This window comes from Muntiacus reevesi, chromosome 2 (genome assembly GCF_963930625.1).
Source record: "Muntiacus reevesi chromosome 2, mMunRee1.1, whole genome shotgun sequence".
In the NCBI taxonomy this organism is placed as follows: Eukaryota; Metazoa; Chordata; class Mammalia; order Artiodactyla; family Cervidae; genus Muntiacus; species Muntiacus reevesi.
In genome coordinates this window covers 225,742,922-225,756,395 of record NC_089250.1, presented here as the reverse complement: position 1 = coordinate 225,756,395, position 13,474 = coordinate 225,742,922, and the positions used below count along the sequence as shown (strand labels likewise).

General features: G+C 56.7%; 1 protein-coding gene across 2 annotated transcripts; it reads right to left on the bottom strand.

Annotated features, from left to right (window-relative positions):
• Window positions 1-8,666: 8,666 nt before the first annotated feature.
• Window positions 8,667-12,864, bottom strand: FOXF1 (forkhead box F1). Of its 2 annotated transcripts, XM_065925144.1 has the most exons (3): window positions 11,584-12,864; window positions 9,990-10,146; window positions 8,667-9,889 (listed from the first exon to the last, which is right to left on the bottom strand). In XM_065925144.1, exons 1-3 carry the CDS (start codon window positions 12,716-12,718, stop codon window positions 9,859-9,861), a joined length of 1,323 nt encoding a protein of 440 aa, XP_065781216.1. In that variant the 5' UTR covers window positions 12,719-12,864; the 3' UTR covers window positions 8,667-9,858. The 2 variants fall into 2 exon arrangements, with proteins under 2 accessions (XP_065781216.1, XP_065781217.1); XM_065925145.1 differs by having other exon boundaries at window positions 8,667-10,146; window positions 11,584-12,863.
• Window positions 12,865-13,474: the final 610 nt, after the last annotated feature.

The following is a 13,474-nucleotide window of genomic DNA, read 5'->3' as shown; positions in this document are numbered from 1 at the left end:
ACAGATACCAGGGGATGACTGTACCTTACCTCCAGCAAAGGAGCCAAGATGACGCTGTTCACACCACACCCTCCCCAGCCCAGCCCCCAGCCCCTGAGCTGCCAGGAAGTGGGGGAGCCAGCCCCCCTAGGCTCTGAGGGGAGGGGTCCTGCCACAACCTCTGTAGGTTGGCCCTGCTGTCCTCCTTCAGCCATGATTTGGCCGCCCTGGTTCCCCTCCAGTGACACGCACAGACCTGCTCCCAGGTGCCGCAGAGGGGGAAAGAAACATGACACAGGCTGCAAGCAAGAAAGGCTGAGGGTCAGCTCCCCAGGAAAAGAGCCTGTGTGGCTGAAACCGTAACAGCTTACATTTGGTGAAGAGGGATATTGGTGAGAAGATAAAATGTCAGAGGAGAGCAGCGTTTAGAAAACCATAATCAGGTCCAGGGGATAGTAAAAATGGGGCAAATTCAGCTCCCCATTCACACCCACACCCACCGCAGACATCAGTCATAGATCCCAGCACTCCTGCTGGCCAAGCTTGAGAAAACTGCACTGGGTTTTAAGGAACCAGGGCCGGATATGAGATACCAGTATGAGATAATGAAGCTTTTTGTATTTTGGCCAACGGAGCAAAACAGGGTCCTTCCCTGCACCTCTTCTTTTTATTCCTCAGGAGCATGGCCACACATCTGCCCTCCCCCACAGACTCCTGCTCTTGCAAGCCACTCTGCTCTGGCTTGCAGAGGACGCATCCAGATATTCAGTCCTCACACCCCCTGCACTCAGCAGAAATAACCGAGTGGGGATTGCTACACTCCCATCCCCTGTATCTGGATCTAACCTGCCAGTGTTCCAAATACAACAGGTACTATGGACTCTCTGTTCATTTTCAAAGTGGATTTTTTGAGGGTTAGGGCTACCCTGGGGAGGTCTGTCTTCAAAATAAATCTTACACAAAACTCCATACTTGAAAGCAGGAAGAAGAGGTCAGTGTGTGCGGGTGAACAATCACTTTCCACAGTATGCCATAGGGGGCACTGCCTACCTGACCCCTCTCCCATCCTGGAGCTGGAAGTGGGGTGACATCCTCTGCTGGTATCTTGTGTCTTCCCTTCTGAGAAGAATGCCTCTAACTTATTGAGCTGTTTTAAGTGCTGTGGAAGTTGTAGGATGCCACCCAAAGTTCTTCAACAGCCCCATTGAGAGAGGAGATCTGTGCAGATCCCCTTGAATCTGGGCTCTGGGACAGGTGGGTGAACACTGTCGAACACCTTGCCTGAGAAGGCTATGGAACTGGCAGCTTCCACCCCGTCTTCTTGGGACACTTGTTCTTAGAGCCCAGCCCCCAAACAGAGAGGAAGCCCAAGCTGCCCATGGAGAGGGCTCACAGAGAGGAACCAGCACTGCCAGCCCACCAGCTTCATGGGTGTGCCATCTTGGAAGTGGGTCCCCAGCCCCGGAAGAGCTGTCTTAGCTGATGCCTGTTGGAGCAGACATGGGTTGGTTCCGCTGAACTTTGCCCAGATTGCATTCAGGAGTGAAGTGGGTGATTTTTGCTGCTTTCATTTTGGAGGGTAATTTGTTCTTCATTAATGATCAGTAGCACAGTTTCATTTATATTATAATGATGTTAATGTATAACATATTTATAAATACACATACATTACTGAAGATGTAATTTAGAAATACAAGTTAAATAGATAAAGCAAATGCATTATTTTACCTGATCCTCATAGGCACTTTCGAGGGACATCGCTATTCACAGACTGGTAACTTGCCCATAGTCACCCAGCTTTGTTAGTGAAGCCAGGAGTCAGGATGTAGCTGATCATAGACTGAACCAGAATTATCTATGTATCTTCTATCCCATCCCTGTGGGTCACCGTCACCTGACCACCTGAGGTAGAAAGAAGTAGAAAAAAAACGGGTCATTTTCTAGAAGAAGAATTGGTGGGTGGGGGGATTCCCCCAGGGCGCACGCATGCTAGTGGCAGACACACCCTTGGGACTGGGGTTTGCTCAGTTTGGGAGCCTGCAGGGGAGTCTCCAGGCAGCGGGCGGAAGGTTTTGTCCACTCCCCGTATCAAGTCCATCCTGTCAGTTCTGATCTGCGTGTCCCTGTTGGAAGCCCTGCTCCTTATGGAAGCCCACCATCTGCCGGTCACCGGGCCAGCCTCTCCTCTTGCTAGAAACAGACCCGTGTGTTACTGCATGGATAGGTGAGGAAACTCAGGCACTGAGCTGCACTGGCTTGTTCCCTGGTGTGAGGCAGAGCCCCTTGTCCCCGCTCCCCACCACGCCCTTCCCTCTGTGTTCCCATTGCCTCCTCAATCCCTATCATCATCCAGGGTTTTCACTGGAGACTGCCTGGGCAATCTTTCAAACACGCAGAGACTTCTAAATAGTGGAACCCACACTCCTGTTCCTCCAGTGGGGCAGGATTTCTTCCTGTGAATGGAATTCTTTATTTTCAACGTCCATAAATCCACAAAGGTTATGATGGGAGCTGACGTGACCATGTAATGTGGGCATTTTGGACTTAGGATGGTTTGGAAGCAGGAAACTTAGACCCTGAAGTGCTGAGTTGTGAGCAAACTAAAACATCCCTCCCTGCCTCTGAGGGTAGATTCTCTCACTTAACCCTTAAAAGAAACCCACAGAGCAGGCCTTGTCATCCCTACTCTCTAGGGGCAGAAGGTGCAGCTCCCAGAGGTCATCCGGCTTGATGAGGTCACACAGCAGAGCTGGCCTTCAGTCCCAGGGCCTCTCCCCACCATCAAGGGAGAAGCCTGTCCTCTAGGGAGACATGGATCCATCGCCTCTCGACCACCAGCAGGCCTCCTGGGGGAGCTTGGAGACACAGTGGCCCGTGGGGACAGCAGAGTTGGTTGACTTGGTGGTGGAGGTACGTGGTGTGGGAGCCATATACACGAGGGTTTGCAGTGAATCCCGCTTCCATGGGCCCTTGCTGTGTCCTCAGGCAGAGTGCTTGCCCTCTCTTGGTTTCTTCACCTGTGAGCCCTTCAGATTCTCTGATTCACTGAATGCTTTGAGAGAAGTGCTCCTACCATGACCCCCATCTTACAGACGGGGAATCTGAGGTGTAGAGGAGGCTGAGCATCACAACCGCCCGAGCTCACAGCTGGGAGCAGTGGAGTCAGGACTCGGACTCAGGCCCTCTGACTCCCAGGGTCTCCACCATTGGGCTTGTCATCCTTCTCCAGGGACAGCAGGGTCTCTGTGTGTGAGGCGACGTCTCCTGGGGTTGACCTGCTGTCTCCGGGGGTGGGTTTGAAGCCGTGTTTGCTTTCTTCCATTCACTTTTCTACGGTTTATTAATTTTAAATAAGCCCCCTCTCTTGTATAATTAGGAAAAGAGTAAATTCATTTAGTTTGACCCTCTCCCCAAAAATGCCAGCTGCCCCTCAACAAAAGTCCAAGGTCCTCACACCTCAGAATCGGGTTCCCGGGCACAGCTTCTGTCCAGTTCGTGTGAGATCCGTTTTCCCCGGAGGGCCCCTGCTGTTGTCCCGGCGCAAACTGCGAAGCGGACAGCAGGTGGCGCTGCCGCCCCAGGAGCAGCCAGCGGCGAACTTCCCGGCGCTCAGACGCGCGGCCTCTCCCTAGGAGGGTCCCTGCCCCGCTCACCGCGCCCCACCCCGGATCTCGCCCCCAGGGAAGGACTCGCTGACCCTCGCACCATTTGGACAGAGATGGCCCGCCCTCCCTGCTCACCTGAGTTGTGACCGTGAGAAGGTGTTACTGCAGGATCCAGAAACGCGGGCCTGCTGAACTCTGGGGCTTGGTTAGGGGGAAACTTCCAGATACAGAAACATTGTACCCTCTTCCAGGGGACATCCGAGGGTCTGGTGTGCCCTGTGGTGGTAAGTCCTAGACACGGTAGGACTTTCGGGGTCCGGGCCTCCTCCCTGGTTTTAGTAAGACAAGCCTGGGGAAGCACATCACCACTGTTACTCCTCAGCCACTGTCCAGCCGCAGTGCTTCTCCTGGGCCTCCTGACACACAGCACTGCAGGAAATTAGCCACAGGGCACGGCCGCCACCTGCCCCCAGCAGCTCTGTCCTCTCGACAGGCTCGCCCTGTCCACGTCCTCACACAGCCTGCTCTGTAAGTCAGAGGAGACCTTGGTGACCGTGCCAATGTGCATGTGCGCCCAGCTGATCGGTCGTGTCCAACTGTTTGTGACCCCATGGACTGTACCCCATCCAGGCTCCTGTGTCCATGTGATTCTCCAAGGGATCTTCCCTACCCAGGGATCAAACTCGAGTCTTGAGTCTTCTGCGTTGGCAGGCGGATTCTTTACCACTGTGCCCAATTGGGAAGCCCAGACATCCATCAGGGTCTTCAACAGTGCCAGCTTTCTGCCTCTACTCAGGGCTTGGGTGCCTTGGCCTTGATGCATGTCACCTCTTCGGGGTGTTGGCATGACCGACCCCAAGTATCCTGGTGCTGGAACCAGTGTGCTGGTCTGTGGATCCGTGATAGCAGTGGTGTGTCAGCGACTGAATCCTGTCTGATCCAGTGGCAGAGGGTAGTGGGTGCTCAGTATTCTGAATGAGTGAATTTGCGCCAGCTCATCCTCTGCCCGTGTTTCTTGACAAAACAGTATTCCACATTTGCAGACTCAAGTGTCCCTCTCCCCTGCCCATCCCCGAGGCCCAGAAATCAATGTGGCCGTGGTTTGTCATGGTCCCACAGTAAGTCAATGTCCCATCATAGCTTGCAGCGGGAGATGCTAAACAAGCCCCTCCCTCCTTAAAACAGCTCAGAACTCTGAGCCATTGATGGCCGAAAGATGCCAGAAGCAGAGCAGGAGGCTGTAGCCATACGTCCTGCCCCAACTGGCCTCTCTTGCCTTGTGCTTCAACTTTTGTTTGAGTTTTTCTCCACTGGACTAGGGGGAGTTGAGGAAGTGAAGGGATCTCTCAAGGGGGGCTATGGTGAGAACCCATGGAAACCAGGTTCATTGTCCCGGAGAGGAGGTGAATGTCAGGGGTCTGAGCTGGGGCTGCTCGGGGAGCTTCCCCACCCCATCCAAAGGCCAGCAAGGAGATCAGAGAGACCCCAGTCCCCTGTGCAGACCCTGCCCATCATAATTTCCTCAGCACAGGTAGGAAGCTGGATCATGGACCAGACTTTGACTTCTCCCTTTTTTCACTAGGCTTCGTGGCTGGAGGAAAATGGGTGTCCAGGAGCCATGTGGTATTAATACAGTGGTTGGGGACATGGGCTTTGCATTCAGTTCCACCTTTTACCAGGACTGTCTAGATAAAGTCCCCTAACCTTCTCGAGCTGGTTTCTGCATCTGGAAGCGGTAGCAGTGAGTTATAGGATCTGCACAGGAGGGCTGCTGAGGAGGTAAATGGAGGTGCCATGTAAAGAGGACAACCACAGGCCAGCCTGGGCACCTCCTGAATGTGAGTGAGGCCTGTGTCTGCTCGCCCTGGCTCCAGGCACCCTGCGCCAGCTGCCTCTCCATTAGCATCACAAGCTGGCTGGGCCGCTGGACGGGAGGGGGCAGCAGAGGCCACAGTGAGGCATCTTCTCCCAGGTTTTCTCAGGAGCCCAGAGAACTTCAGAGGAGAGACTCTAAACTTGGCGCCCATCAGGACCCTTGGAAGTCTGTGGGCCTGAGAATTTCTGGGTCCCTCCTCCCCTACGCCGTGACTCTCAGCACACACACACACCCCACCCGCAGTTGGAGCAGACAGACACCCCTGGTGTTTCTGAAGAGGGTAGTCCCTGAGTCACACTCTCAGAAGGGAAGCCCTTGAGCCCAGGGGTCTCCTGACCAGGGGTTAGGAAGTCCTGGGGTGGGTCCTTATCGGAACCACCTGATCCAACCCCATGTCAGAATTCCATCTCTTGAGCCAAATGGGATGATGTCTTCCTCCTCCCTGGGAAGGGAGGGAATGAATGTCCAGGTGCATCGTATTGGAGGATGGGGACTCCAGCAGTCCCCAAGCTGGATGCTCAAGTCCCGAGGGGGCGGCCTTGTAAAATGAGTTCTTGCATCTTGTTTGGCACCCATCCCAACAATGAAGGGGAGAAGGATAAGAAATGCCTGGATCTCATGGCTGTTCCCATCTGGACACCCCGAGAGCTAAACCGTCCTCTTGCTCCCAACAGGCATCACCTCGCTGACCACCATGCAAAAGCGAGGCTCAGAGGTGACGTGGCTTGCCCAGGTCAAGCCTTGCAGAGTTGGGGCTCCAGCCCCATCTTTGCACTACCTCCAGGAGTGCTGCCGGCAGGGAGCCAGGCTTTCAGTACCTCACCCTCCCCACCCCTACCCCTTTGGTTTCCCCCCAAGAGCCAAGAAAACAGCAGGACCGGGCGGGCACTTTCCCTTCCTTCTGAAGCGCACACCCTGAGTGCAGACTGGCCTCCGGGCCTGCAGATCCCCTCCACCAGGGGCCGGGGAGCCAGGATACAGCGCCAAGGCGCTGCTGCAGCTGCTGCCTGGGGCCGCCATGGCCTGCAGCCGAGGCGCGGCTGTGTCCAGGGCGTCGGCCCCTCGCAGAGAGCTGCAGGGAGCTGCAGCCTTGGCGGGATGTGTCACCCTCTTATAGAAACCCTATCAAGTTCTGTCCTGGCCGCTTCCCCACCCCCTGGCCTGTTACTTTGGGGGGTATTCATACCTTCAGGGTATCTCATCTGCATTGTTCCAGATCAAACACCCTAAAGGTATGCACAGGACTTTTGAATTAATTCTCTCGAAGGTGTTCCTAAGCTAGAAGGATACGCACCCAGGGCATGGTGTGTGACCACCTTAGAAGTGCGTTTGCATTTTAGGCTGGTAACTTGCACGAACAGTGCACGCTTTTGTGTTGGCACCTGGCAGTAGGAGCTTCATCCCGCGGTCCTGGTGGGAGCCGGACCAAAATGGGCCTTGGGTCGGCCTTCGCGAGAGCGAATGCAGTCCTGTGAAGCAGGTCTTGTGAAATCTTGGTCGTGGATGTGGACGCAGTTACGCCTGTAGAATCTGGCCCTTCCGGGTTTGCCTGGAGCCAGACTCTCCTCTCTGCAGGAAAGGCTGGCCTTTTCTCTCTTCCCCAGGCCCCAGGTCAGGCCCATCTCTGATCCCTGGGCTCCCCAGGGCCGGTTTTCCTGCCCCAGTCCCTCTGGGTGCCTCCCATCCAGCCTGGCGGGGATGTGAGCGCGCTGGGAGATACCTCCGAAATGAAGGCGCTGCAGGGGAGACGAACAGGAAACCGGGGTTCACTGGCGCCCCAGACTCTGGTCCAGTGGCGCCGGAGCCCTGCATCACCAGGGTGCGCAGAGGCCTCCGGCGCGCCAAGGAGCCAAGAGAGTGGGCACGGGGTCTGGAGACGCCTCAGCAGAAGACCGGGGCGTGCGCAGACTGGGCCGGCATTGGGTTTCTCCTAATCAGCCCCACTTCCCCACAGCCTCCGTCCTAATTGGGGCGCAGGCTCCAACGGAGGAAGGAGGGGGCCCCCTCCCGCCTGCCTGCCGAGGTTGTCTGGATCCCCAGTGCAGCGGTTCCCGCAATGGAGGCCTGCGGGCTTTTCTCTGGCCGGTTCTCCAGGGCATCGGTGGGGGCAGGGGATAAGGAGAGGTGGCCTCCGCCCCAAAGACAGGGCCTCCTCCGCTCTCGGTGAAGCTGCTCCCCGCGCGCTGCCCACTGCTCCGGCCGCCTGAGACCTGAGGGGCAAAGTCGCCGGCTTCTTCCTGTCCCCTTTATCTCCGTTTTATAGACAGCTGTTAGTTTGGGCATTAATTGCCAGGGTGAGTTTATTGATAATTTTGATGTAACAGAGCACCGGAGAAATTGCCCTCACGTCCAAAATGTCAAATTTGAGAAGAACCAGGTTCAGAGGCTCATGACCCCACGATGCGGAGAAACTGTGGTGGGTCTTAGAACGGCTGCACCGGCAACGTGACTTTATTGTGTTTGTTTTCCTAGGTAGCTGGGAATTGGAATAGAAAGAGGGTCAGTAGGGGAGACAGACTTTTTAAAATGGATTTACCCCTAATGATTTAGGGGGGAAACGTGCCTATCATCTTGCTCTGCCACCAATAGCCTTTTTCTTGTTCTAAGTTTACTTGCTTCTCCACTGGGGAAAACCAAGTGTAGGGCACCAAAAAAAAAAAAAAAAAATCCTATGGAAAAAAATAAAACCTTAGAAGATGCTCCATGATTTATAACAGTTGGAAACAGTAAAGTTTGAAACTTAAAATACAATTCTCATTGGTCCTGGAGTGACCAAAAAAAAAGTGTAAAATATTATATATATATATATATATATATATATGCATGAACACACACACACATATATATGCATGTTTTTCCCTGGGGGAGAGAAAACTACAGTTTTTTTTTTAAGTTTGATTATTTTTTTAAAAACAAGAAATGACATTTAGAGGGGCAAAGGTTCTTCTTAAAAAACAGAAGCCAAGAAAAATAGTTACTCTTGTCCAGATTTCACTTCAATGTGAAATGAGTGAAAAAAGAAGGATTAGCCAACAAATAAAAAGGGGGGAAAAGGATTAAAAATGATCCATACTTTAAATACGAAAAAAAAAAAAAAAAAGACTGGTGATCCCAGGCCGGTTACTGTCTATATTTTGAAGATATTCTGCAATCCCAATAAAATACTCATGCAATTTTATTTCTAGTTGATACAATATAAGGCCATATACAAATGTTATACATTTTTATTTTTGTTCTTTTTTAGGAAAAATACACAAAAGGCAAAAACATCCTCAAATTGTCTTTTTTATACAGTGCAGAAGGAAATTTAAAATACGTGTCACAAACGCTGCACCCCAGCAGCCAAAATACTAAAAAAAAGGGGGGGGGAGTCCTTCATTTTATATATATATATATTTATATAAAACATATGGAAATTTGTCTTTACACAGATCGGACTTAGTTTCAAATTTACAATGGATATCTAAAAAAAAAATTCTACGCGGCAAATATTGCCAACAAAGTTACACCATTAATACTGATAAACGGAGGAGCCTATGCGGTGTTTCGGTTATTAGGGAAAGAAAGTAGAATAAATAACAGGATGAGCCTTGCTATCGTTCTTTTTTTAAAAAAGTGCCTTAACCTTTCTGCGTCACCGCAATCCTGACTCAGGGCGCTCGGCGGGCCTTCCCCATCCCCACGGCGCCCTGCCTGCCTCACGCTCCCACCAGAGGGTTTACAGTAGAGATTGGAGACCCACCAGACAAGTCAAAACGAAGTTCGAAATCAAACCAAAAAAGCCTGAAGAGAAGGAAGGAGAGGAAGGCGAAGGAGGACGGTAGCAGAGGCCGGGAGAGCCGCCTGCTTCTGGGCTCCTGGTTTCTTTGCTAAGATGAGCAGTGGCTTCAGAAATGCACAAGGATCCACCTGTGGCTGACGGGAGGACTTCTGAGGTGGGGAGGGAGAGGGCGACTTCTTGTCGCCTCCTCCTTTCCCTACAAGAGACGGCTCTAAAAAGGAGACGCGCATTCCAAGACATTCTTTCAAAAAAAATTAAAAATAAAACGATAAATACTCAACCAAAAAATAAAAGTATTTGATAATGACGGTTTCACACGTTTGCCTTTCTCCTAAAAACCTTCCCCGACATTCGCCGTGGATAGGGGAGAGGGGGAGAGACCGCAGCAGAAATGCGTGTTCAGATGTTGAGAGTTCTTCCCCAACACAGCACCTTCTCAGCTGGTTTCAGTCCGATCAAAAATAGATACTTATTTATCAACAGCTGCAGTCAGATCAGGCCCCCGCCATCACCATTTAAAAAAAAACTGTTGAGGGAGTGGTGGTGGGGGGAGGTGCCGACCTCGCTGGGTCTTTGCCTCTTGGGATCCCTTTCCCAATAATCCGGTTGGGGAGGGGTCAAACCCTTTTCTTCTGCCGACGGTTATACCTCAAAAAAAAAAAAAAAAAAAAAAGCAGTTTCTGGTGACGGGTTCCAAAGTCCCTGCGCCCGGCCCCTGCCCGGAGGGACCCCGGAGCTGTGGCCTCACATGACGCAGGGCTTGATGTCTTGGTAGGTGACCTGCTGGTGGTAGTAGGAGCCGCCGCCGGCCGAGTGCATGGACGAGGATGCCATGGTGTTGAAAGAGAAGACGAACTCCTTTCGGTCACACATGCTGGGGGACTGCGAGTGATACCGCGGGATGCCTGTGGGGGCGAGGCGACAGGAAAGGGGGCGTTAAAGGGTGGCCTCCAGAGGCCCGGGCTCCAGGTGGAGAAGCACCGTTACCGTGGGTCGCGCCCCGGGGGCAGGTCTGCCTGGCTCCGCGCTGGGCCAATGCCTCCCCAAGTCCCAGTTCCCGATTTCAGGTCTCAGCCGGGCCGGCGCCCAGAGGGAAGAGTCCCCAGACACGGACAAGGATCCCTGCAACCCTGGGTGCCCGCTGCCCCAGCCTCTCCCTCCGCAGACACCGAGCCTGGCCTGGGGGGCTTCCGGTGGCTGACGGGGAAGTGGTCAGAGGGGCCAGCAGGGAAGATCCAGCGGCCTCCACTTCCAGGGCAGCCTGAGGCCTGGGCCTGGCGCCGGGCAGCCACCTTCCAGCCCCCAGAGACGGCGGTGTCCCTAAAGCAATGAGCCAGGCTGGCAGGGGCCAATACAGGGGCAAAGAGGGCTTCTCCAGAGGAAGAGTCTTTGGGGAACCGAGCCTGCGGCACCGCGGGAGCCCTGGCTGGAGTTTGAAGCAGCCCCAGCTGGCGACCCCCATGGAGACAGCCCTCCAGCCTCCAGGCCCGGCTCCTGCCTCCCGCCGGCTGCTGACAGCTGACTCCTGACAGGCCCTGCTTGGATCCCTCCAAGCTCTTTCAAGAACCAGACCCAGAAGGCTGCTAGCGCGTGCTGAGACAGAGGATCCAGAGGGGAAGATGGCTGTGCATCTTTTTTCCTCAGGGGGGACTGCAAGCGGAGCAGTACCTGTGGGCCTGGAAACCTGGATCCTGAGAAACAGAATCTGTTGGGGCCCGCAGCTCAGACCTTCGATCTGGGCCCCTCTCAGCCTCTGTCGCCACAAAATGCCCTCTATTCAACGTCCGCATGCCCCAGGCCTGGTTCCCGAAAGGCCAGGCTCTGAGCGCCAGCACAGAGCCCCGCCGGCTTTGGGCCTAACTCTTCCGTCCTGCCCGGCTCAGAACAGAGGCCGCTCTCCCGAAGCAGGGAGAGTGAGCCAGCTGCCCCGGGGATGGGCCAGCTCCGTCCTGGGAACTCGCCCAGGTGTCAGGGGGTTAAGCGACCTGAGGGGACTTAGAATATTGCAGTCTAAGTCTTTGAGGCGAGGATGGGGCCTACCTGGCCAGGCTGGGGCAGCCAGCATCTATCTGGGCGTTGAAACAGAAAGGAAAACGGAATGTTAGTCTATGGGGGGACTCGAGGCTGTACTCAGCCCTCAGACGGGGAGAGGTGGACAGAGAGACACCTTGGGGAGCTGAGGCCTCCCTGGTGCAGCTTAGGGACTGGCACCCCATGAACGTGGCCACAGGCTCCAGACCAGGGTGCCAGCAGTCTGGGGGCTAGATCTGTAGTGCACTCACAGAGGTCCGCCACACCCCCCACCCCCCAGTCCTGAGGACAGCTCGGGGCTCCCCACTCACCTTGCAGCTCAGCAGGGGCATTGTGACTGTTCTGGTGCAGATACGGCTGGTCCAGGGAGTGCGTGGAGAGGCTGCCGGACAGGGGGTTGGCCGCGGGGTTGCAGGGGGACAGGGGCTGCTGCTTAATGTAGGAGGCGCTGCTGTTGAGCGCCGCGGAGGCAGAGGGAGGCCAGGCGGCCGCTGAGCCCGAGTAGACCGCGTGGGGCTCCATGACCCCGCCAGCCGCCGCGGGCAGCAGCGGGGAGGCGGGAACCGAGCCGTCGTGGTGCGGGTACTCCCCGGCCGCCGTCCCGCCGCAGCTGCCCATGTACGAATGGCCGCCGTTGGCAGGCAGGTGGGGCACCGAGTGGCTGGGCAAAGCCATGCCGTCCACGTTGCCCGGCAAGTGGCCGTTCATCATGCCCAGACCTCCCTCCAGCGCCAGGCTGTTGGGCGGGCACGAGAGGCCGCCGGCAGAGCCCTGGAAGCTGTAGGTGTCCGGGAGGTGGTTGAAGCCGAGCCCGTTCATCATGCTGTACATGGGCTTGAGCGCCTGGCATTTCCTTCGGAAGCCGCGCGGCCGCCGCCGAAAGGAGCCCTCCTCGAACATGAACTCGCTGGCCGGGTCGATGGTCCAGTAGTGGCCCTTTCCCGGCCGCCCGAGGCCCTTGGGCAGCTTGATGAAGCACTCGTTGAGCGAGAGGTTGTGGCGCACGGAGTTCTTCCAGCCCTGGTAGGAGCCGCGGAAGAAGGGGAAGCGGCTCTGCAGGAACTGGTAGATCTCGCTGAGCGTCAGGCGCTTGGTGGGCGAGCTCTGGATGGCCATGACGATAAGCGCGATGTACGAGTAGGGCGGCTTCTCCGGGCGCCGGATGCCGGCGTTCGTCTTCTTGGCCTTGGACGGGCCGGACGACGCGGGGTCCATGGCCGCGCCGCCTCCCCCGCCGCGGCCGCCGCCGCCGCCGTGCGGTGGCTGCTGCTTCTCGGGCGCCGAAGACATCGGGTGGCTGCTGCCGCCGCCGCCGCTGCCGCCGCTGCTCTGCGCGGCCGACGAGCCGGGAGGAGGAGGAGGAGGAGGAGGAAGGGGAGGGGGAGGGGGAGGGGGCCGAGGGGGAGGGGGCTGCGCGCGCGGGGCTGGCTGCACCTCTGCCGTCATCGGCGGCCGCTTCTCCGCAGCGAGCCTCGGCGCACCCTCCCCCGCCCCTCCGTCCTCCCCGAGGAGCGGCCCGGTCCGCGGGCGGCTGGCGCGGGGCCCCCCGCTCTCCCTCCCGCTCCCTCCTCCCCCCCTACACTCCTCCCTCTTTCCCTCCCGCCCTCCCACAAGGGAAGGAGCCGAGCGAAGGCTGAGAGCAGCCTCTTTGCAGCCTGGGCGGAGGCCGCGAGGAAGCCCCCACCACACACACACCGGTTTTTTTTTGGGGGGGGTAGGCACCCCCTCTCGGGACTGTAGCCGTGCGCCCCCGCGGGGAGCAGCGCTCGGTCCTCGCCACCCGCGGCGCTCGGCTCCACGACTCCAGCCGAGGCGCCCGCTTCGTGTCGTCTCTCGGCGGCGGCGTCTCGCGCGGGCCGGCGTAAGACCCTCCAGGAGTTCCCTCCCCTCCCCTCCCAGCCCCCCTCCGGCACCCCGCGGTGGTGGGCGCTTAAAGGGCCCCCCACCTTCGCCTCCCAGCGGCCGCCGGCGGAACCCGCCCCGCCTCCACCAACCTGGCGAGCAAGTGTTAATGCGCCCTGGGCCCGGGGTTCAGCCCAGCTGCGCGCTGGCCACCCACCCCCCCCGCCCCCCACCCCGCCTTCCCTACCCGGGCCGCGCGGAGGAAAACGCAGCCGGAGTCCCGGGCCTTCCCCGACGCGTACTGCCCGGTGGCGAATCGCAACAGCAGTGGCGGCTGTGGCCGCCGGGTCGTGGCCATCG

Bases quoted from the DNA above. Each gene is read 5' to 3' on its own strand.
- FOXF1 (XM_065925144.1), bottom strand. From the start codon at position 12,718: ATGACGGCAGAGGTGCAGCCAGCCCCGCGCGCGCAGCCCCCTCCCCCT. The intron at 10,147-11,583 runs GTGAGTGGGGAG...TCGCCCCCACAG, and splicing joins TGCCCCTGCTGAGCTGCAAG to GCATCCCGCGGTATCACTCG. The intron at 9,890-9,989 runs GTGAGGCCACAG...TTTTTTTTTGAG, and splicing joins GACATCAAGCCCTGCGTCAT to GTATAACCGTCGGCAGAAGA.